Source organism: Oryx dammah, unplaced genomic scaffold (genome assembly GCF_014754425.2).
Source record: "Oryx dammah isolate SB20612 unplaced genomic scaffold, SCBI_Odam_1.1 HiC_scaffold_6, whole genome shotgun sequence".
Lineage (NCBI taxonomy): Eukaryota > Metazoa > Chordata > Mammalia > Artiodactyla > Bovidae > Oryx > Oryx dammah.
The window spans coordinates 41,510,785-41,533,491 of NW_024070190.1; the positions used below are offsets into that span (position 1 = coordinate 41,510,785).

At 41.2% G+C, this 22,707-nt stretch overlaps 1 protein-coding gene and 1 long non-coding RNA gene across 3 annotated transcripts in view; both read right to left on the reverse strand.

Annotated features, from left to right (window-relative positions):
- The window catches only part of ARID5B (AT-rich interaction domain 5B), a 191,277-nt gene that overhangs the window by 9,679 nt on the left and 158,891 nt on the right, over positions 1 to 22,707 (reverse strand). For both annotated transcript variants that reach the window (XM_040242298.1, XM_040242299.1), the window contains one exon: positions 17,893 to 17,990. In XM_040242298.1, the coding sequence (XP_040098232.1) occupies positions 17,893 to 17,990 (98 nt within the window). The remainder of the gene's footprint in view (positions 1 to 17,892; positions 17,991 to 22,707) is intronic.
- Positions 2,121 to 8,391, reverse strand: LOC120865236. Its single transcript, XR_005721336.1, has 2 exons — positions 8,191 to 8,391; positions 2,121 to 8,140 (listed from the first exon to the last, which is right to left on the reverse strand). It is a non-coding gene; the product is annotated as an uncharacterized LOC120865236 (long non-coding RNA).

The following is a 22,707-nucleotide window of genomic DNA, read 5'->3' on the forward strand; positions in this document are numbered from 1 at the left end:
CCAGTGGACACATCCAAAAATCACATCATTATCACTGTCCATGGAACCTGGCCAAATTCCAATAGCAACATCACAAAAACAGCAACTATAACAATAGCTGCCATTCATTACCATTCTGCCAACAGCTCTTTATTGAGCACTGACTATGTGTCAGGCAGTGAACAAACCAGTAATAGTCAGAGCCCCTGAGGTTTACATTATGCCAGGTAATGGCCTAGATAAATTATACAGGTTATTCCATGTAACAGCCACAGTGTGCACATGTCCCTATGGAGTATTAGTATTACTGTGGTTGTTGTTGTTGTTGCTTTTTCAACAGATGAGGCAACTAAGGCCCAAAAAAGATGAAATAATTTGCCTGAGTTACCCTATCTGTTAGATGTGGGATTTAAACCTAGTTCTGTCTGTCTCCAAAGTTTTTTTTCATTCATGTCAAAATACAGACCAGACACTTAAGATAAAGAGGTTAAGAGAGGCAAACACAGCATAGTGGAGAGGCGGCTGCCTTAGCCAGAGCCCTGAGGTGGGAAGGGGACTCCAGGACCAGGAGCTCTGTTTTGGGGCACCAAGTTAAAGAGGGCCCCAGAGACAAAGAAGGCGGACAGAACAGTCAAGCCACAAAAATCAGAGGGCTGAAAAATTCAAGCATTTTAATTATATAACTTTTAAAACAAAGTACATAAAATTGCTCTAAAACGAGAAACATCAAACAGCTCTAGTTTTAATCTGTTTTCCCTTTGCGACATAGCGCTTGATCTGAAAGGGAAAAATAGCTGATGTAATTAAAAGGGATGGATTGCATTACAATCTCAGTTTCAACTTCAATGATTAAAGTTTTTATAATGCATTTGGTATGATTAATGACTCACTGTGGGATTAATACAAGACTCAGACTTAAAAATATGAACTTTAATACAGCAAACATAATTTGTTTTAAATAAGACAAGTTGACTCAATGAAGAAAATGTACTTGGCTTATAAACAACATAAATCTGTTCAAATATGGGGAACCCTAATTATTTTTAAACTAAGACTCCCAGGCAAAACCTTCTTTGGTTTGAATATTAGCTATTCTGATATTGGTTTCTAACTATGCAATTTGGATCTCAACTACTTAAACATACACAACTGTTCAGGTTTGTGAGTACAAATGTGGGGATATTTGTGATTGTAATATTTCAGTCTTTAATAAAATACCAAGTAAATTATGGGAAAGTCAAATCCCAATTTATAGCACAGTAGACAAAAAATTCATTCACTGAGCATGCTCGGACAAGGTATGTGCAAGAAGGCGTGAATAATAGCTTCGAGCCCTGCATCTGGCAGTGGGCCAGCCATGAAGACCAACACAGCCCATGGGGGATAGTTATCTTCAGATCCCATTACAAACTGAGTTTAAACATGTTACAGCTGCTAAAACTGGAAACTGTTCTCTCTATGTAGACTTACTAAAATAATATGTGGCTGCCAAATACCTGCTTCCCACTGTAATATTACAGTTAATGTTTATATAATAAAAAGCATAACTAAGCAGAAGAAGAGAGAAAAAAGCAATCCTGTTCATACTTGAATGTATTCCGTCTCATCTGTGAAGTCCCCAACATTCCCCTAATTGCTTTTATCTGCATAGTTCTGCCAACGACTTCATTCCCTTCAACAGCGGCAGGTTGGGGATTTTTGTCCAGGAGGAAAATGCATTGAAAATTTTAAATTAGGAAGAATATGTTAAATTGACTTTAATGAAAACATATTTTTATTGTTAGGACAGATAGGTTTGTTTTACTTTTGTTTGGTTGCCATGGGAACCCAAGGAGCATTGAAGCCTGGGTATTTCAATGGTTATTGTTTGTTGGTACCACCCTCTCCCCCACAGCTCCACTCTGTAATTGAGATGGTGACACCATGAGGGGCTCCCTTCAGCATTACCTGAGGGTGGGGAAGGAGAGGAGAGGAAGCAGAGACCAATAGAATAACACACATGGCCGCTGCACCAAGAGTCACCACACTCCCACAGGTCCTGAGAGTCCTGGGCCAACCCAGCTTTCTAGATGGGTGCTAAGGAGATTTTAATTTCCTTATACAGTGTTGCAAGTTGAAGAGGCAGGGCAACATTTCATTTCTTTTCCCTTTTTTTTTTTTTTCTTCCCTTCACTCAACTCAGCAGCTGGCTGGACGGCAGCAATAAAAAATACATTTCACTTTGCTGGTCAAAGGCCTGAAGCCAGAAGCAGGAAATCTGGAATTAAATGTTTCTTGTATCTGGAAAGAGGCATGACTAAGGTAAAACTGAATCCAAACACAAACGCTGCTTGTTCAAGGCTTCCAGAGGGTGTGTGTGTGTGTGTGTGTGTGTGTATGTGTATAAAGGTCAATTGAGTGATTTTTTTTCCTTTCTAAATCACTGAAAGATAATTATAGTGGCTCAGGGAATAAAAGCTCCAAAAATAAAACAAGAAAGGCAGCAGCTAAAAGGAAACAAGTAGAAATATGACCAGCTAAACCCTGAAGAACAGCTCATGGTCTCTCACCCAGCACACAATCACTGTTCATATAGTGATTTCCGTTTGGTGCGATTTTCACTGAATGTTTTTTCAGTTACCCTGTCATGGTACAACACAATTACTCCGCAGGATATGATCTTATCAACTGATTATTAGAAGTTTTTACAGCACAAGAGGATGAAAGCTAATATAGGTTTCTAAACATTTAAACGTTTAACGTACATGTAATACCATTAAAAACAGGGTAGCCAACCTAAGGTCAACACTGCCCAACGCAGGAAGCATTGTATTGTATAAAGAATTTAGTATAATGCAAAATGACTGTGCCTTGCGGAAGATTATTCCTCAAATATTTGTAATACAACAAAGATTTAATCAGCTTCTAAACTGTACAGATAAAAGCAAAAATGCATTCAGCCCCCAAGAACTCCTTACACAGGAGAAATATTTTCAATGGGCTGCAACTCTTAAGAATGTGGTTTGGGTTTTTGATGGGTAGAAGTAATAGGGAAGAGAAGCAATATATTCATTAGGAAATCCAGAGAGATTCCCCGCCCCCATCTAATGTAGTCTGAGGATTGAAAGCTAGGCAGATAAATGGGCCTCTACTATTACCCAGATTTCACATTTCAGATTAGCAAAATGCTTATTTACGATGCCATTAATGGATCTGAAATAGGTAAGCCTCTGTGTGTTAAAAAATAACATTTTTCCATAGGCATAAGATTTGTAGCAGCATGAGATTTTATTTTTCCCTAGGAATAATACAAGAACAACATTTTCCACCCCAAAGCAGAAACAGTAGGGGAGCCTTTTGCTATCATGGAGATTCTTATTAAATTCAGTCACTGTGAAAAGCAAGATTTTTTTCTTCCGTCTTTTTTTTTCCTTAAATAAAGATGACTTACAATCAACCCAAGTTAAAATTAACAAATCAATGGCATTATAACCTTGATTTATTAGCATCTGAGCCACTAAATTATCATCATACAAGAAATTGCTGGTTTGAAAAGATTTCGGCTTTGTTAAATCTCAGGTTAAATAATGGTGCTCAGTATACTAGGGTTTTAGATCTGCCTCATCTGATATTATGAAAAATTCAATACATTTCTCTACAGCAGAAGTCAAGGGTCAGCAAATCTATTACTGTAATGTAAGTAATCTGGCAACCTGCCAACTCTTTCTCCCTTTTATTATTATTTTTAAACACGAAGGCAGATAATTTTATATTTACAAATTCTGAAATCCTCCAGGGCCTTGCCTGTCTTTCTCAACAAAAAGCAGCAGCCTCACATTCAAGAAATGTATATTGCACATGTCCTCATCATTTGCATTTCATACAAAAGAAGCAAAGACCTTCATCTTTATTAAGCAACATTACCCTCCCCTCCTCATAGGCAGAGGAAGAATAATGTCAGATCTCATCAGAATGAGTGACCACTAATGTCTCCTGTATTGATTAATGCTTGCATGGGATGACTGAACTTTGGGGCCAAAACATTTAGCAAACAGTGCTTAAGAGGAGAAATGAGAATCTATCTATTTATAGAGCTTTGAAAAATGATACTATAATAATGTCTGGGACCGATTCAGTCTGAAGAGGAGGAGAAGCAGCAAATGTTTAGGGTTGCATTTGAACCTCAGATTCACCCTAGTTATTTCATAGGCACTTTTCTGCTATCAAATCAGTCAAAAATTCCAGGCCTAGAGATCTACCAGTGCCCTTGGAGCAGAATATTTTAGGGGCAGAGGGAAAAATGTTGGTGTATGTATCAGGACACAAATGCTGCTACTACTCTGGTACTAAAAACCTGTAACTAGTACGTTTTTCCATGTCAGTAGAAAAGAAATGATACATTGGTTCCACTGGGGCTTCAGACCTGATATGATCCCAAATGGAGTCATTATACCTTCAAGTTGACTCCAGGGCTGATAAATTCTAAGGTTTGGCCGGACATTTCCCTTCTCAGCCAGAAACTGAAACTATACAACTTTGCTGTGAAGTGTGGGAAGCAATCTTTCAACCAAATATGGAGCCAAGAGAAGGCATATTTTTCTTTTTTAAAGGTAAAGTACACAAACTTGTTAAGGTTCCAGGAAATACGGTAAGTTCTAATCTCACATACTGTTCACCTCCAGCTCAAGGTGTCAGACCATCACTCTAAAAATGGAGAAAGAGCATTAGCTGGGGTCGGGGGAAGCTAGGTACCAAAACTAAAGTCTAATACACAACTGAGCTATGTCAAGGTGAGGAGAAGTGGGAATGTTTCCTCAGGGGACACAACACTGGTTGAGTATAATGGTAACTGGGCTGCTCTTTCCTGTCCTTTTATAAGCCAAGCTCCATCTAAGACAAATGTGGGCTCTGGATGAAGATCTCTACCATTTTACAGTGTGAGTTTCAGTGGAGCAGAAAAAATTGGTGTGCAGTGTGGGAGGAGCAAAGTATCAGTAACAGAGAGAGAGGAGAAAGAGGACTTCGGTGTCACCTTCCAACAGATGAAGATGTGAGCTCAAAGCTTTCAACAGCAAACCATGGAAGGAGGTGCCATGCTGACAGGAAGGCCATGGAGAAGAAGTCAATGGCAGGACCCACCTGAGCAAAGAAGATGGTGGGAGAACACAACACAGGTTCTGTGTAAAAGACTTAGGTTAAGCCGTGAACTACCAAGGGTAAACTGTCCAGAGTTCTTTGCAAAGGAAGTAGGTATAAAGAGCAACATTTATATTCTACCCTAAGATACCAAAATGGTATGCAGCCCCTTACTGTTAACAACAAAACACGACCCCTTGTCTTCAGAGAAATCACTTCTTTAAGAGAATGATTAGTTTACCAGGGGGCTTCATTTCTTACTCAGGGGGAAGCCGAAGATGAAGACCTTTTGCAGACACTAATAGTCTCCATTTGCCCCTGGAAGTGGCAGGAGAGGTGTTTCTTAGGCCCATTGATGACTCTGATACGTTCCAATAGTCGTGGAGTGACTGTGAACCTAACTAAGCGATGAAAGGAAAGACGTGTTGGGATCCATCAAATCAGTGGCTTGACTCTCATGAAGGAGGGTCAGTGAGACAGAGGATGGTCCAGGATGACAGGTCCCTGAACTGAAGTTACATGGGCTGTGGGGGTAGGGGATGAGGTCAGAGGGTGGGGAAAGAAACTTCTGGTTGTCTTCCATATTGCTGAGGCATTACAGTATTAATAGCAGCTGAGTCATGTATTAAAAGTTCCTAATAACACCAGGCCTTTTGTATACCTTATCATCAATTTGTTGAGGAGGAAGCTGAGGTTAAGGGTGAAATAACTATTAAAGGACGAGTGAAAAACATATAGCTATTGTATGCCAAAGTTTGAGTTCAAATACGATCTGCCTCTCTGACCTGTCTTCATCTCAGCAAGGTAGCTGAGTATCTTCAGAAATTATCTGAGAAGCACCAACACTGGGAAGATACCGAAATGATCACTCCTGGGTTAAGGGAAGTCCAAGCTCCTAAGGCAGAATCAGGGTGAGTACCCTCCTTTTCTCAGAGCCAGCAGACCTACAGAATACACACGTGGCCATTCCACCAAGTCCCACAGGAGCAGCCCTATGGCTGGAGCACTGGCCACACTGCTGCTCGTACAGTACGCCAGGATAACCACACCATCACTCTCCAAAAGGTGGTAACCCTGGATGTACCCGGCACAACCTGATGTTGGACGGTAAGAGAAACTCGGGACTCACATCTCCCACGGGCCCCAGCCTGCAGCACTGAACTCTGACCCTGTCTGAGGCTCCCATGGCCTCCCCAGCTAGACTCAGTGCTCCTCATGCTTTACTGCTGCAGTGCCTCCTTGCTTCTTCTAAGAGGGTCTAGACTGGCGTTAGTCAGTCCCATAGCTTTCCAGTGAAGACCACATTGAAGAAAGTTGACATGGATTTAAGAAAGGCTGACTTTAGATCCCAGGGATTAAAATATGTGCTCACAACACAGGGCATGGATGGTAAATAGCAACCCAGGCTTCCACAATGACCCAGCAAAAGCGGTAACAATTCTTCTCAATTCAAAAACAATGACTGACTCAGAATCAAGTTGCATGGATCTGTTTCAAGGGCAGATGAACATTATTTCAAGAATAGACAAATATAACTACAGTATTTTCAACATGATGTGCACCACCTCTCCCCATGAAAGCAGGCAGTGTCCATATGTAAAAGCAGATAAACAACTATTGCACTGAATTCCCATGTAAGTGAGATACCCCAGGTTCCAGAGCTTCTGAAATGTTCAACAGTCTCCCCAAACATGTATCATTTTGATCCAACTTTGTAATAACTTGTACGAAAACAAAATGTTCCAAGAGGTTTTCAGTGGAAGAGTTAAGGATATATTTTAATGGTAAACAATTACATTCTTCTGTCATCTGATACTTTTTTTTCCCCTTTCTTTTTTGGAAACATGCTTTCTGAATTTTCAATAGTGCCTTTGTGAAGGCATCTGTTACTCACATAATTGAAAAGATGTTTGTGCAGTGGCATGCTTGAGAATACAGTTATTTAATCTTAATGATAAAGCCCCGAGGACAGAAAATCATAAGTAGAAACCTCTTGTTATTTATCAAAAAGAAAAAGGGCTAAGACACCTAATCTATTCTCAAATTTAAATTCATGCTTGATGAAAACTATCAATAAAACCTGGAATCTGCACAGTTTCTTAAATACTACAGTGAGGTTCAAAGGGGGCTAGGTGGGGGGAGTAGCAAGAAAACAAAAATGAGACAATAAAGGAACTTGACAGAGAAAAAACTGCTGTTTGGCAAGCCTTTTTTGGGTCAAACAAAGAACTTGCTGTAGTTTATAGCATGACATACACACTTGATTAGTTTGTGCCTGAGGGTGTTTTTACACTCAACAGTGTAAACTCCAACTTCTAATAATTACAGCTTGCATTCAGAGGCAAATTTAAGAATTTTTAAATAGAGATTTTTCAAAGGCTGTTGTTTATTCATTTTTTAAAATTACAGAAACCAGTTTTTCTACTCCAGGCCCTGGCTACGGTTTTGTTTTCCTTTTTAAAAGTTTCTTGAAAAATCCAGGCATTGGAAAGTTATCAGAGCATTTTAGGCATGTTGAGCGATACAGAGAGAGGCTCTCATGAAATTACCTGACCATCCTTTGGGGAGAAATTCTTTACTGATGAGAAGCTGCTCCAGGCATAAGGGCTTACATCCACCCAATTCAGGTCCCTTATAAGAACAAGCCTGAGGGGGTATCATTGGAAAAGCAACAGCAATACCTTAGTCTGCTCATATCTCAACACTGTGTCTTATAACAATTTGGGGGGATTGCTGGTTGCCGGTAAGGGCCTTCTGTGGGTGTGGGGAAAAGGGAGGTGAGAGCGCCTGAGTGGCAATGTTACAGAAGTGTTACCAACAGAGTGCCCCTAGGCCAGAGCCCCCATTACCAAGACAGTGTTTACAGAGAAGATGCCAAGTCCGCAGACTGGCTGACCCTACATGGATGAGGACGGCGCATGCTCTACCTACTGGACCTCAAGGCAAGAGACTGAACAGACGCTGAGAGGATAAACTGTAATACCTGCCTTTGGTGCATCCAGCTTGGAAATTCAGCCTTAGAACTCTACTGACAGCCCCTCATTCCCTGCCTTTGGTGCATCCAGCTTGGAAATTCAGCCTTAGAACTCTACCGACAGCACCTCATTCCCTACTTCTTTGTATACACATCCTAGAGAAAACTGTCCTTTTTGTTTGGATCTAATTCATTCAACCCCTAATTCTTGATATGTTCATGACGCTATACTGGGTGCACCGGTAAGCCTCAAGGAAAGCTAATACCACATGGTCCTTGCCCTCAAATACAGTTTCTTTCTTGTTTTTGAGTTCTACAGCTGAATTATTTTAAGCAGTGTATAGTGATCTACCTTAGATTCTAACCTAATCACTTTGAGATGCAGTTTATAAATTGGTACAGCCACTATGGAGAACAGTATGGAGGTTCCTGCTGCTGCTGCTGCTGAGTCACTTCAGTCGTGTCCGACTCTGTGCGACCCCATAGACGGCAGCCCACCAGGCTCACCCGTCCCTGAGATTCTCCAGGCAAGAACGCTGGAGTGGGTTGCCATTTCCTTCTCCAATGCAGGAAAGTGAAAAGTGAAAGTGAAAGTCGCTCAGTCGTGTCTGACTCTTAGCGAGCCCACAGACTGCAGCCCACCAGGCTCCTCTGTCCATGGGATTTTCCAGGCAAGAGTACTGGAGTGGGGTGCCATTGCCTTCTCTATGGAGGTTCCTAAAAAGACTAAAAATAGAGCTACCATATGATCCAGCAATCCCACTCCTGGGCATACACCCAGAAGAAATCATATTTGAAAAGATACATGCACCCCAGTGTTCACTGCAGCACTATTTACAGCAGCTAAGACATGGAAGGGATCTAAATGTCCATCAACTGAGGAATGGATAAAGATGTACATATATACAATGAAATATCAGCCATAAAAAAGAATGAGATACTATTTTTTGCAATAACGTGCATAGACCTAGAGATTATCATACATAGACCTAGCGATTATCATACTGAGTTAAGTCAGTCAGAGAACAACAAAAATCTTATGATATCGCTTAAATGTGGAACTTATTTTTTTAAATGATGCAAATGTACTTATTTGCAAAACAGAAACAGACTTATAGGTACCAAAACAACTTATGGTTACCAAAATGGAACATGGTGGGGAGGGATAAATCAAGAGCTTGGGATTAACATATACACACACTATTATATATAGAATAGATAATCAACAAGCATCTACTGTATAGCACAGGAAACTCAATGTTCTGAGAGAACCTATATGAGAAAAAGAATGAATATGTGTATTTTTACAACTGAATCACTCTGCTGTATACCTGAAACCAACACAACATTGTAAATCAATTATACTTCAATACAAAAAAAAATCCAGTTCAAATTCTAGATTCTCCTGAAAGATTTTACTCATTTCACTTGGAAATTCTCTTCTTTCTTTGATTTCTATTACTTTGTGACTCAGCTGGTAAAGAATCTGCCAGCAATTCCGGAAACCTGGGTTTGATCCCTGGGTTGGGAAGATCCCCTGGAGAAGGGAAAGGCTACCTACGCAAGTATTCTGGCCTGGAGAACTCCATGGACTGTAAAGTCCGTGGGGTCACAAAGAGTCAGACACAACTGAGCAACTTTCCCTTTCACTGAACTTTATTTGTATCTATTACAACTTACTTACATAAGGTTTTTATAGCCTTAAGTTATTTAACTCTTTTTCATGTATGTATGGACTAGAAGTTCGATCATAAGTAAGCCAAAGGTCATAGCACCTCCCAGTTCTAATGAGATGCCATACTGAGAATTCTGAGGCTGAGCCTGGGTTCTTGGGGAGCATCATCACGTTCCCTTAACAGTCTTTTCCAGGAATGTGGTAGCATGGGCACCTCCTCATTGTTTGCACCCCAATCTCGGTAGATGTTCAAAAAACACCAATTGGCTCTTGAGGCCAGTAGCAAAGGAAAAAGACAGTCAATCAAATGGTAAATCTATCCCACCCAAGTAAAAGAAACTGGCCAATAGGAGAGGGCTTCTTACCAATTTCAAAAGTCACCTTAGGCACTGTTGATAGACTGACACTGCCCTCATCCCAAGAAATACTATATGCAACATCTGGAACAGCTTTGGCTCTTCTGAGTGACACGAATGAGAGGCACTTACATGGGAGCAAGCCAAGCTGGTGAAAGCCCATAAACTGTGCTCTGAGGCTTGGATGAATGGAACAGGAAAACCTGACGTGAGAGGAGTTTTGCCAAGCGTATGAAGACCCATCACTGAGAAAATGGAGCATGTGGAATAAGTCAGCCCCAGAAGGTAAGGTAGGGTCGATGGGAAGCCACAGGTGTCTTGCTCAGTTTGAGGAAGCATGTACAGACGAAGGGTGCCTTCCTTGCCCTCCCACTGCAGGGCATCTCAGCAGAGACTGGATGAGCTCAGTGCCAGCAGTCATTCAGTCCTTGCAGAACAGGGCAGCCGGCAGGCTACACTGCGCCTACAGGTGTGTTTAGTTTACATAAAATATTTTCAGAAATATTGGAACCAGTATTTGTAAGTTGGGTGATTTCACATAACAATTATCTCTAAGACATGGAAGGTCTGGAAGCACTGAGACTGCATCCCCCTAAGGCGGCAGGTGTCGGCTGACCCCACGAGGGCCCCTGGCCGGGCTGTGTGCCCGTCTCTTGCTGCCCAGCCTGGGCTGCCCGTGCTCACCATGCTGCCTGCCCCCATCAGCGTGGAAATTTGTGACCACGGATGTGGAGCGCTGCTGCTCCAGGGACCCTGGATTTCCTATTTCTGACCGACACGTTTGTAAAACACCATAAAAAGGAATTGGATCTTCCCTGTAGCTCAGACGGTAAAGAATCTGCCTGCAATGCAGGAGACCCAGGTTTGATCCTTGGGTTGGGAAGGGAATGGCAACCCACTCCAGTATTCCTGCCTGGAGAACCCCATGGATTGAGAAGCCTGGCGGGCCACAGTCCATGGGGTCGCAGAGTCAGACATGACTGAGTGACTAATACTAGAAACGAAAATTTTAAAAGACATACAACATGCATAGCCTCATTTTTAACAAAATTAGACACACACAAAAATATGCTAGTAAATTGCTCTGTAAGTGTCTCAATGCTTATGCATTGCTGCCCTGTTCACAGGAGAACCTCACTTGAGTAACACTGTCTAGAGGATTGCTAGAGGCTGCCTCAGATCTGTGCAGCCCACCTGTGGCCTTCGGAATTCTGCGCTAATTAACTTCAAGGGCATCAAAATGAGCAAGAACAACCCACATCTTGTCCTAGACATGAACAGAACTGTAACTCCCCTTCCCTTGGCTTTTTCCCACAATATGACTAGCTGAGTTCCTTAGAACCTGATGTATTTTTGGCATTTTACCTTAAAGCATATTTCTTAACTCAAAACGTGAACCTCCCACACCCTGGGTTCCACCTTCAGAGAGAAAAAGGCCGAAGCTGCAGCTCACTGTCACTCGGGCTCTGGCCAAATGCATGGGGCTTGGGTGCAGCTCATAATGCCCCCGTCCCCCAACAAGTAACTGCAAAGGAAGCCAGCGGCATGACAGTCTCACCCAAGGAATGCTTATGGGCAAAGCAAAAGGGTAGAATTGGAAATTGGGCATTACATATGCAAGAAGATGAGGCATAATTGTTCATTTCCCCCACAAATACATTTGTTTATGATTTTGATTTTCTAAGCACTCAGAAAAGCACATCATAAAGTACTTCTGTCTTAATGCTCCTTTTAAAATCCCTAGTAACAGCTTCATGTGCTCCATAGAAACAGACCATGTAATTTATTCAGGAAAATTAAAACCAGTAATCTGGTATTCTGTGTAAAGACTTTTCCCCCCTTGCATGTGCTTAAAAAACATTAAAAGAAAAAGAAAACAAATCTGCATGTGAAAACAGCCTTTAAAATGAATTACTACACCAGAAAATCAAGCTAAGAGAACTCTTTTAAGGTAACCATTTTCCTTTCTTGTTGCCTTACAGATAAAAGAAACTGATTTGGGGCATCTTAAATAAAGAGTTGGACAAGAAAGAAAATGTTCCACCTAGAATGTCTTGCACAGGAGGAGGTGGGTAATTTTCTTTGCACTGTAATTTGCAGTAACTTTATCTATAAATCCTGAACAAGAAATGTCTAGAATGACCACACTTCATAAGCTTTGCTGAGTTGAGATATCTACACAGCAAGTCTTTCGATGGGGAAACATTAATGCTTTTTATATTAGTGATCATCTGTAACATGAGCAATTAAGTACAGTACTAATGGACTGTGGCCAGGAACCTGTTACTAATATTAAAAACTGACAGAGATGAATAGGCTTGGAAGCAAAACTAGGCTGACAAAGACATTTTTATGAAGTGCTTGGATCTATTTGATTTAAACCAATCAGAGGCAAGTTTTGGACAAGTCAAGCCTTCAGCGACAATGATGCATTCACAGGCATTGTACCATTTCAGCTATGCCTTAAATAAAAACACTGATTCTTTTCAGCAACCTGTACTTTCATTATTACACTCATTAATAAACCAAAAGTGTCCAATTAATATACAAGTAACATTTACTGAGGACCCAGCTACTTTTTTCTTGTTGAAAAAAGAAAACATTTACTGGAGACATGAACCACACTGCATGAAAAATAAATCAGTGGATAATGCATAGTAATCACTCACTGCTTCTCCATCTTCTAGGAAAGCAAAGTTGGTGGTAGGGAAATAGGAGGAGGAGCTAGTCTCTGTATTAGAGTGAAAATGAGAGGCCAAGTACACTGGCAGCAGAGCATGAACTCCAATCAGACTTTAAGGGCATCTCCAGACTAGATGTTTGCTCACAAAATCCTGGCCCTTTACAAGTCTTTGAGCCTTCTTGAATACAATGGCCTTTCCCCAACCTAGTCATTTCTGTCTTAATTGTGTGAGCACAGCCTGTAACTAGCAAGAATGAATGAAACCTGCCAGTATCACCCAACACAGTTGTAGCCAAGAGCTTCAGCCTTTTCTTTGACCTGAGCGTAAATGGTTCAGGTTCCGGGACAGATATGGGTGTCCTCTTCCCTTCTCTGGCAGAAACATCAAAGAGAAGACACCTAGAGCAGCGATTCCCAGGCATGTCTCCCCACCACAAAACACAGGAGTATGGATGATTCCTTTGAGAACACAGTTCAAATGAGTGACAGTGCCATTATGGGAAGCACAGTCTGATTAAAAAAAAACAAACAACCACCACCACCACCACACACAAACCTACCAAAATTTGCAGATGATTGATTTAAACTATTATAAATGATTAATTATTCACGACACCCCTTACAGTAACCACAACAGGGCAAAGCTTAGGTGGTGAAAGGAAATGCCTACTATAAAACTCTTTGAGGAAAACACAGGCAGAACACACTTTGACATAAATCACCGCAATGTCTTTTCAGATCCACCTCCTAGAGTAATGAACATAAAGATAAACAAATGGGACCTAATGAAACTGAAAAGCTTTTGTACAGTGAAAGAAACCATAAGCAAAACAGAAAAGACAACCCACGGAATGGGAGAAAATATTTGCAAATGAAGTGACTGACAAGAGATTAATGTCCAAAATATACAGATAGCTCGTGCAGCTCTATATGAAAATAATAACCCAATCAAAAAAAAAAGTGCAGAAGATCTAAATAGACATTTCTCCGAAGAAGACATAAAGATGGCCAAAAGGCATACGAAAAGATACTCAACACCACTCATTATTAGAGCAATGCAAATCAAAACTACAGTGAGGTATCACTTCATACGAGTCAGAATGCCATCATCAAAAAAGTCTACAAATTACATACTGGAGAGAGTTAGGAGAAAAGGGGACTCTCCCACCTGTTGGTGGAAATAAATGTAACTTGGTGCAGCCACTACAGACAATGGTATGGAGGTTCCTTTAAAAACTAAGAATTCTCATATGATTCAGTAATCCCACTCCTGGGCATGTATCTGGAGAAAACCGTAAATTGAAAAGATACATGCACCCCCAGTGTTCACTGCAGCACTGTTACAATAGTCAAGACACGGAAGCCACCTAAATGTCCATCCACAGAGCTATGGATAAAGAAAATGTGGTACATACATACGGTGGAGTATTACTCAGCCATAGAAAGACGGAAATAATACCATCTGCAGCAACATGAACGGACCTAGAGATGGCCAAACTAAGTGAATCAGAAAAAGACATATCACTTACGAATAGAATTTTTTTTAAATTATATGAATGAACTTACTTACAAAACAGACACAGATTTCTAAAACAAATTTATGGTTCCAAAGGGAACTGTGGGAGAAGGGATAAATTAGGAGTTTGGGATTAAATTATACATACTACTATATATAAAATAGATAATCAAAAGGACCTACTGTATGGCATAAGGAACTCTACTCAATTTTCTGTAGTAACCTATACGGGAAAAGAATCTGAAAAAGAATGGACACATGTATATGTTTAACTGAATCACTTAGCTGTACACCAGGAACTAACAACTTTGTAATCAACTATACTCCAATATAAAATAAAAATTAAATAAAATGCCAGGAACTGGGATGATGACCTTGCTAATCACCCTGCAACAGCCACTCTAACCTGGGTTTCGGGTTCTGCACGGTGATTTCTATGTTGGGGTGTCGTGTGCCCCCCAACGTAGTTGACTGCTGTCTCGCAGCTCCAAACCCACTCTTCTGCACTCTGCTTGGTGATACTGGGATTGGGACAACACAAATTCCAAGTCCTTTTTGTCAGCCATCTTCCTACTGGGGTTCTGCAAATGGCCCTAGCAGGCCAGAACAAGGGAGAAGGGACTGCCTCCCATTTTGCTTGCCCTTCCTCTCACTGCCCAGCCAGCAGGAACTTAGCAGCAGCTGCTGGTTCCGGCCTCTTGCTTCCTTCCACTGTCCCTGAACAGTGTCCTCTGAGATGGTCTGGCACCAGCCGTCTGCATGCAGCTCCACAGTGCCCTTCTTGAGCTCCTGAAGCACCAGCACTCACTGGGTGCCTCTACCTGTGAGGGACCTGAACCCCAGTCTGCTGAGACCACTGTCCCAACTTCCGGGTGGTGATAACATAAGCTCTTTATTCTCTCAATCCTAGGAAACCTATGGTTAATGCCTCTGTGTGAGTGGACTGCTTCACACCATACCTGTTTAGGCAATTCCCTATAGTTCTCGTTGTTGAATACTTAAGTGTGAATTTTTATTCTCCTCCCTGGGTCCTGACTGATACAATGACCAAAGAAAATTCTAGATTTGGAAGAGTAACTGACATAGCTTTTCAAAAACTTTATTCCAGTGGGAGACCAAAACTTTATGAATTTTGCTCCCAAGAATGAGAGAAGAAAAATCTCTAAAAATCTTTAATAATGCTTTTTAGTTGCTGAAGTTGGAGGTACTTCTATTAGAATTTTCCGTTTTGACTGACTGCAGGCATGTGGGATTCTGCTCCTCCAGGAAGAGGTAAATCATAAAACAAAGTACACAACCTTCAAAAGAACGTATCTTGGCATTTGAGATTGAAGCTATTTTTATACACACAACTGCTTGAGTAAATTAAACACACAACCATACACATGTACCTGCTGCTACTAAATCCAAGCCTTTTTCTATCCCAAACCTTATCTGTTATTTGACCATGTGACGCTTTGTGATACATTTGCTTACTTTTTCACTCCAATGAGGTGAGCTAGCTCACAGCTGAGATAACACTCCTTTCTCAAATTTTAATCACTATCTGGTTCTTTAAGTGTGATGGGCCACATGTTAGGGACATTTGCACATGAAGCTAAGGGAGGTTCACTATCATAATAAAAAATGTTTGAAAGTAGAGACAGTGTTTCTAATGAAAACGTTTTGATTAAAGCTTTGACTCATAATCCAAACAAGAGGACTCTGATACCTCAGATGCCACTTACAGAACACTCACCCCAGATGCCAGTGCCTTTTTGTACTAGAACTTCACTGTTGTACCCGCTACCAACAGTGAGAGTATGGTCTTTTGTATTAAATAGTGAGAGAAATACACTCACTTAAAAAAAACATTCAGTGCAGTATACTGCAACAATGCTATGAAGAATAGTAATTTGAATTTCCATCATCAATTAAAAAAAATCTTTCTGGATTATAACACTGTCAAATAAAGCAGTTTCTTGGGAATACTTTGTGAGGCTTTTTCATAGGGTTCTAAACCCAACTTAATTTATTATACCTATAAAAACATTGCAAGTTTCACCGAACGGCCATATGAAAAGGGACTCTGTAAAAAGTGCAGTGCAGATAAAAATACAATTGGACTCGAAATACGACTAAGAGTTGGTGTGTGACGTGACATTATCTGAAGATGCATTTGTCTGATCCAAAGATGGGTGTTAAGCATGTGGTTGAAGTAAGCCAGAAAGAAAAACACCAATACAGTATACTAACACATATATGTGGAATTTAGAAAGATGGCAATGATGACCCTGTATGCAGGACAGCAAAAAAGACACATGTGTATAGCGGACTTTTGGACTCAGAGGGAGAGGGAGAGGGTGAGAGGATTTGGGAGAATGGCATTGAAACATGTATAATATCATGTAAGAATCGAATCGCCAGTCTATGTCCGATGCAGGATACAGCATGCTTGGGGCTGGTACACGGGATGAACCAGAGAGATGTTGTGGGGAGGGGGGTGGGAGGGGGGGTCCATGTTTGGGAACGCATGTACACCCGTGGTGGATTCATGTCAATGTATGGCAAAACCAATACAGAATTGTAAAGTAAAATAAAAAATTAATTAATTAATTAAAAAAAAAAAAAGCATGTGGTTTGAAGCTGGGATGGTAACTGATGATGTGAAGAGCAACCATCAATTTACCACTTGTGTTGTACTTTTCAAAGGAGCAAGCTGTATGGCCCATTTGCTCAGCTGTGTCTTGACTTCATCCCATCCATGGCCATTATGAAAAACACACACAGACACCTCTACTTGGATCTCACAAGCTCTGAATGTGAAACCAAGAAGCTGAGTCTGTCTGGACTTCTGCAGGGACATGCCAGTGATAAGGACGTTGGTATGGCCTAAACAAGTATGGACTAAAGACACAGACCAATGATAACACGATTCACCCTAACTGGGCTTCAGTTTTGTGGGGCACACAGTCCTAATGCAAAGGGGAAAATTCCCACGGATACAACCCTCATAGTATGCTAATTTGGCATTTATTTGCATTATCATCATCACCTTTCTGAAAGAAGCTGAAATTATTAGAAAACCACACTACACAGAGCTTGGCAAGAAAGGATTTCCTGGGTCAAAAGCACAGAAGAAAAACACCAAGATGGGTAAAAGAGACAACAGGTCTTATCTAGGACCGATTTTCTTATTAAAGAAATACTTACTGTTCAATATTAGTACTTTCAACATCAATACATTTCTATGCTAATACAGTTACATGGCAACTCCAAGTAATACCGCAGCCCTGTTTTCCAGAAGCTGAAAGTTCTCCTAGTGAATGAACCTACAGAGTACACAGAATATACTGAATAATCCATGCTTGTGGTGCGGGGGAAGTATCAGTATTGTCAGACAGGGTTATAGGATAAAACCAAACCAGGAGAACGTCTAATTCTATTAGCTCCTGTAACCAGAGAAAGCCAGGTCCCCTGAAAATCACAAGGCAGTATGCAAAGTAAAACGCCAGGGATATTTCCTGTTTCCTCAAAGGTCTTATCCTTGACCCGTTAACTTTGAATTAACACACTTTTCATTAAGCAACGACTTTCCAAGAAAGGGTGTCTTACCTTTCATAATGCCTGCGGGTACAAGTGGCGGCGCTGGTGCTCCCAGGATTACCACCTAGCTCATCGTAAATATGTTTCCACTGACGGCGGGCGGTTATCTGAAAAAGTGGCAATGAGAAATTCAGTCTTGCATCATAAGAGATTTGCAGTGCCAGGATTCAATACATATGCAACAGTCAGAAGAGAACAACAGTCTGTCCTGGCAACCCAGAAACAGAGAAGTCCAAATGGGTCTGTGGGGAGACGCATGGGCTTCCAGGAAGATCTCGCTTTCAGCGCTTTCTTTACAGTAAAAGTGGAATTCTGCTTTGGGCTCTGTATTTTGTCACCTTTACAGCATGTTTATCGAAGATATCTCCCAGGATATTCATGTAGTTATTTGCCCCCAAGGTCCCAAATGCATACTCTGTTCCTTTATGTAATGTGATTAAAGCATCAAAATAAAGATTTCAGCTAAAATATGTCCTAGTATATCCATTTAAATGAATCAGAATTAATACTGGTTACTTGAGGGATATGGTAATGGGTGGCTGAGTACATAGGTAAACACAGAATTTCCATAAAACGTACTTCTGTATCTTCTGATTTTTGAACTATTGTTATGTGTTACCTACTTAAATTACTGTACAAATTAATTAAAATGATCAAGTTGGTTATGAAATTTCTAGTCCTCTCAGGCTGTATTTTTATGCCAGTTGTGCTAACCACCAGAACAAAACCAACATGTTAAACTGTCTTATGTCACAAGCTGTTTCTTTTTCTTCACTCAGGTCAGGAAAATGGGATATTGATGAAACCCTATGCAAATTAACATATTCCAAAGTTAAAATGTAAGGTCCGTATTTCACTGAGTTGGGTGAATAAAAGCAAACAGCTTGTAATACACCGAAAGGCATACTATGGTCTTGTTTTTCTTTAATTTTATTTTTATATATAAATTAAGATTTTAACAAAATAACAGATGTATAATCTGGCAAATGATTACTTTGGGGAAACCACGTCATCTACTACATATGAGCAATCCAGTGTTTCCTCGAAACTGGAGAGAGAGAGCAAGTTCTGAGATCCTTGTGAACATTTCCAAACAGAGCTCCGGGAAAACTCTTGTTATTGGAATGTGTAGGGAGCTGGGCGTGGCATTTAAACAAGCAGAACAGGAGGCATCTTTCGAAAAACACCGCTGAGCTGACAGCTGAGTTCACTTAGGGCTAGAGGCATGGAAAAAAAAAACAAACCTCAGTGTGTAACCAGGGGCTCCATAATTGTGAACTAAGGAGGAAAAGGGTGGTTAAATATTATCGGTTAAGTGGTACCCGTTTCAAATAAAAAGAACCCCTTCATTTCCATAAGCCCTTCGTAACAGGCCCAAGTAGGACCTCGCAACGATGTGAGTTGCGCATTGCTCACTTTCCCATGAAGCATTCTTAAATCAATTTGTTTCAATAGTTCTCATTAGACTGAACCACCTCTTACATCTACTAGCAGGTATAACTAAAAATCCTCCTGTATTTGTAGCTTGGTTTAGATTATAATAATAAATGTTTTCAAGGCCCTTTAAAAATACTCAAAATACATATTTTGGTAATTATTTTATATTTAATTACAGTCTCCCTCCAACCTTTTAAATAATACAGTTACAGGTTGGTCTATTCTAGACCCGTGTACAGAAGAAACAGGATAGCCTTCTTCCACGTATCTACATTATTCCTCAAAGCTCTTAGAATACGGAGGCCCTTGAAACAAATCTCCATATTTCCCTCCCTCAGATGAGGTGTCAGTTCTGGGGAGCCCCGCAGGGTTAGAAAACAAGACTTTGTGTGTTCCTGTAGTCACTTTAGAAGAAATAATCACTCTTGTCATTCTTGTATCTGTGAGTGTGCTATACTTTCTATTTTGTAAAGAGTTTTCATATCCACGATATCATTTAATCCTATCAGCCTGTGAGGCAGCCTCTAGGAATCTCATTCACAGACAAAGGAAACAAGTCTCAGAGAGGGTGCATGATTTACCTAAGGACACACAGCAGCAGAGTGAGAATCCCAGGAGTCACACCAGTGTCTTATGGTCACAAGAGCAGACTTTTTCCCACTACGTCAAAGCAGCCTCCATATCAGAATGACCTGGTGAATGGTGCACCAGGGTGATAATACAGAACTCCAGGGACCTTTTGCTTCAAAGGAGGGAGATAACTGTGGGACCCATTGCTTTTGCTACAAATTCTGAAACTCTCAGTAGTGAGAAAATAGCACAGCTAGCAGGTCACCAAGAACCTAAGGCAGGGGGTTGGGTTAATAGCTCTCTGAGATGTTACTCTCTTTAAGTGTCTGTTAGAACTGTGGTTGCTGCCACCCTGCCTGCCTACTTGTGCCTCTACGAACAGAGAGTCACCATTAAATCATGGATGAGTCCCAATTTGATCAGAATCTGTCTCTTCACCCATGCATTCACTCACCAAACATTTATTGAACATCTCCCATTTGTTGGGTACTGTGCCAGCAGCTGGGTGGCCGCAGTGCAAACCCAACACCTGAGATGCCTGCATCCTAGTGGCAGATTCCAAAAATCAACACATGACCAAATTTATAAACAAAGGAATACTGATTGTGAAAAATATAGTGAATAAGAGACCACTGCTGACAGGGATATGTGTGGAAACTGGCCATGCTCCCCCCACCACAATCTATCATCCATACTGAGGTATGCCCTGTTAAACACTTGCCTATCACAGAAATGACAAAACTTCTTTGAGAATAAATAATGAATTATCAAAAGGAACAAAAACAAAGTCTTCCTCACGCTAGGATTGAAACTGTGGCAGCAGGAAGCCAGCATCAGTCACCATTCAGCGTTAATAAGCCCTGTACCGCTGGCTAGAGGTTTGTGTTAGCCCCCTACTAGCAGATTCTGCTGTTTAAATACAGTTTTCTTTTCCTTTTTTTTTTTTTTTTTAACCAGTGGAGAAAAGACAAGGGCTGGGCCTTCAAGGAACTGGGCTCTCTGTTTACTGAGCTTCCACTGGCCAGCCTAGATGAATCAGGCCATTTTGAGATATTTTCTTTCCACAGGAAAGTCATAAAATGTGCTCTTTCCAACTGCTAAATGCTTTTAAGTACACAGGTCTCCTGGGTATACATCTCTCTCTCTCTTTTTTTTGTGCCCAGATGCACTTTTAATTCAAACGCTGAACATAGGCTCTACAGCATGAAATGTCTCAATCCTCGCCTTGTCCACACCTACAGGGGGTCGCAGAGCTCTACGAGGAGAGAGGGGAGGCAGAGCCCTCCTTCCAGGACAGCCCTGGGCACCACGCCTCCACCTGCGTACGGCTGCCTTCCGTTCTAACTCGTGCTTTCCTCGTGCCTAGGCGTGCATTTGCTCAGGGTTCTTATTCTGTCGCCCTCCCTGCAGCGTCTGCCTCCTGGTATCTGGCCCCCAGCCCCATTCAGCTGGAAAGTTTGATCTAGCTGCGGAGTCAGTTTGATCAACTGTTCATGAAGCCTCAGGCTTCCCGGTCATGTTCATGTGTCAACCTGATCCATTATTTTAGGTTTTTAAAGATACAAAGATCTCTGGCTCGCTACTTCCTAAAGAAAAATCCACCCACACGGTGACTTCTCTTCCACTGTGCTTCCCCTGTGCCCCCGTCAAGGGCCTCACTCAGACAGTAGGGATTCCTGACCGTGTCTTCTGCTGCTACTGTTCTAGGGCCCGTACTGGGTACAGAGGCTCGGAGGTGGAAGGAGAGGCTGGAGGGCTGAGGGTGGGAAATAGCATAAAAAGAGGGAAATGTTACTGCCTTTAAGGGTTCACAATCTCGCGGGAATCACAATCCATATGATTTAACCATAAAGCAAGATGAAAAACCAAGTAGACCACACCCAAGAAAGCCAGTCTAGGTGCATGTGAAACTTAACTTCACTTTGAAGGCACTTGATGGTTACTTCCCTCCTTAGTGCAGATAAGACCCAAGAAACTGTGAAAAGCACTCTACACCTGTCATACTGACAAAGTTCTCATTCCTTAAAAATAGTTACCCCTCTGTTTCCAAGGACCTCGCCCCTCGTCCCCATGGATACCAAAATTCATGAATGCTCAAGTCTCATATAAAATTTGCATGTAACCTATGTATATCCTTTTGTGTACTCTAAATCATCTCTAGATTAGCTATAACACGAAATACCATGTAAATGCTGTATAAATAGTTGCCAGTGCTTGACAAATTCAAGTTTTGCTTTTTGGAACTTTCTGGGATTTTTTTTTTTTTTTTCCTGATCAAAGATTGGTTGAATTTTCAGATGTGGAACCCAGAGATACAGAGGGCAGACTGGAAAGTGGTTTTTAAACTCTCTTTACAATTCAGGTGGTTTAAAAGTGGCCTGAAACTAACTCTCAACAATACCAGTCCTTGAGAAGAAAATGGACCCAGTGAGTAGGAAAGGAGTCTGTCCTTCCTCTAATTTTGTCTGATGAAAATGTTCTGTTACTTAAAAAAAAAAAAAAACACTGGAAAAATATTCTAACCCAAAACAGTCTGGGAGCCTTGATTTTCCCACCTTTGGAGTCACTAGGATGAAATAATTTTGGTATTTTGTGGCCTGGTGAGGAAAGTCACTGGAAAACTTTTGGGACAACAGGGTTCCCACTATGGCATGGCTTTGTAAGGGTGTGCAGGACGCAGTTAGGAAGTCAAAGGAGAATTTGCCTGTGAGCAGTGTTGCCCGGGCTGTTGTGAGAAGCAGCCTCTTTTCTCAGGACACCTTGAGGGCGGACTGAATTCAAGGAAGATGACTTTTTTTTCCTGGTAGTACTCCAGGA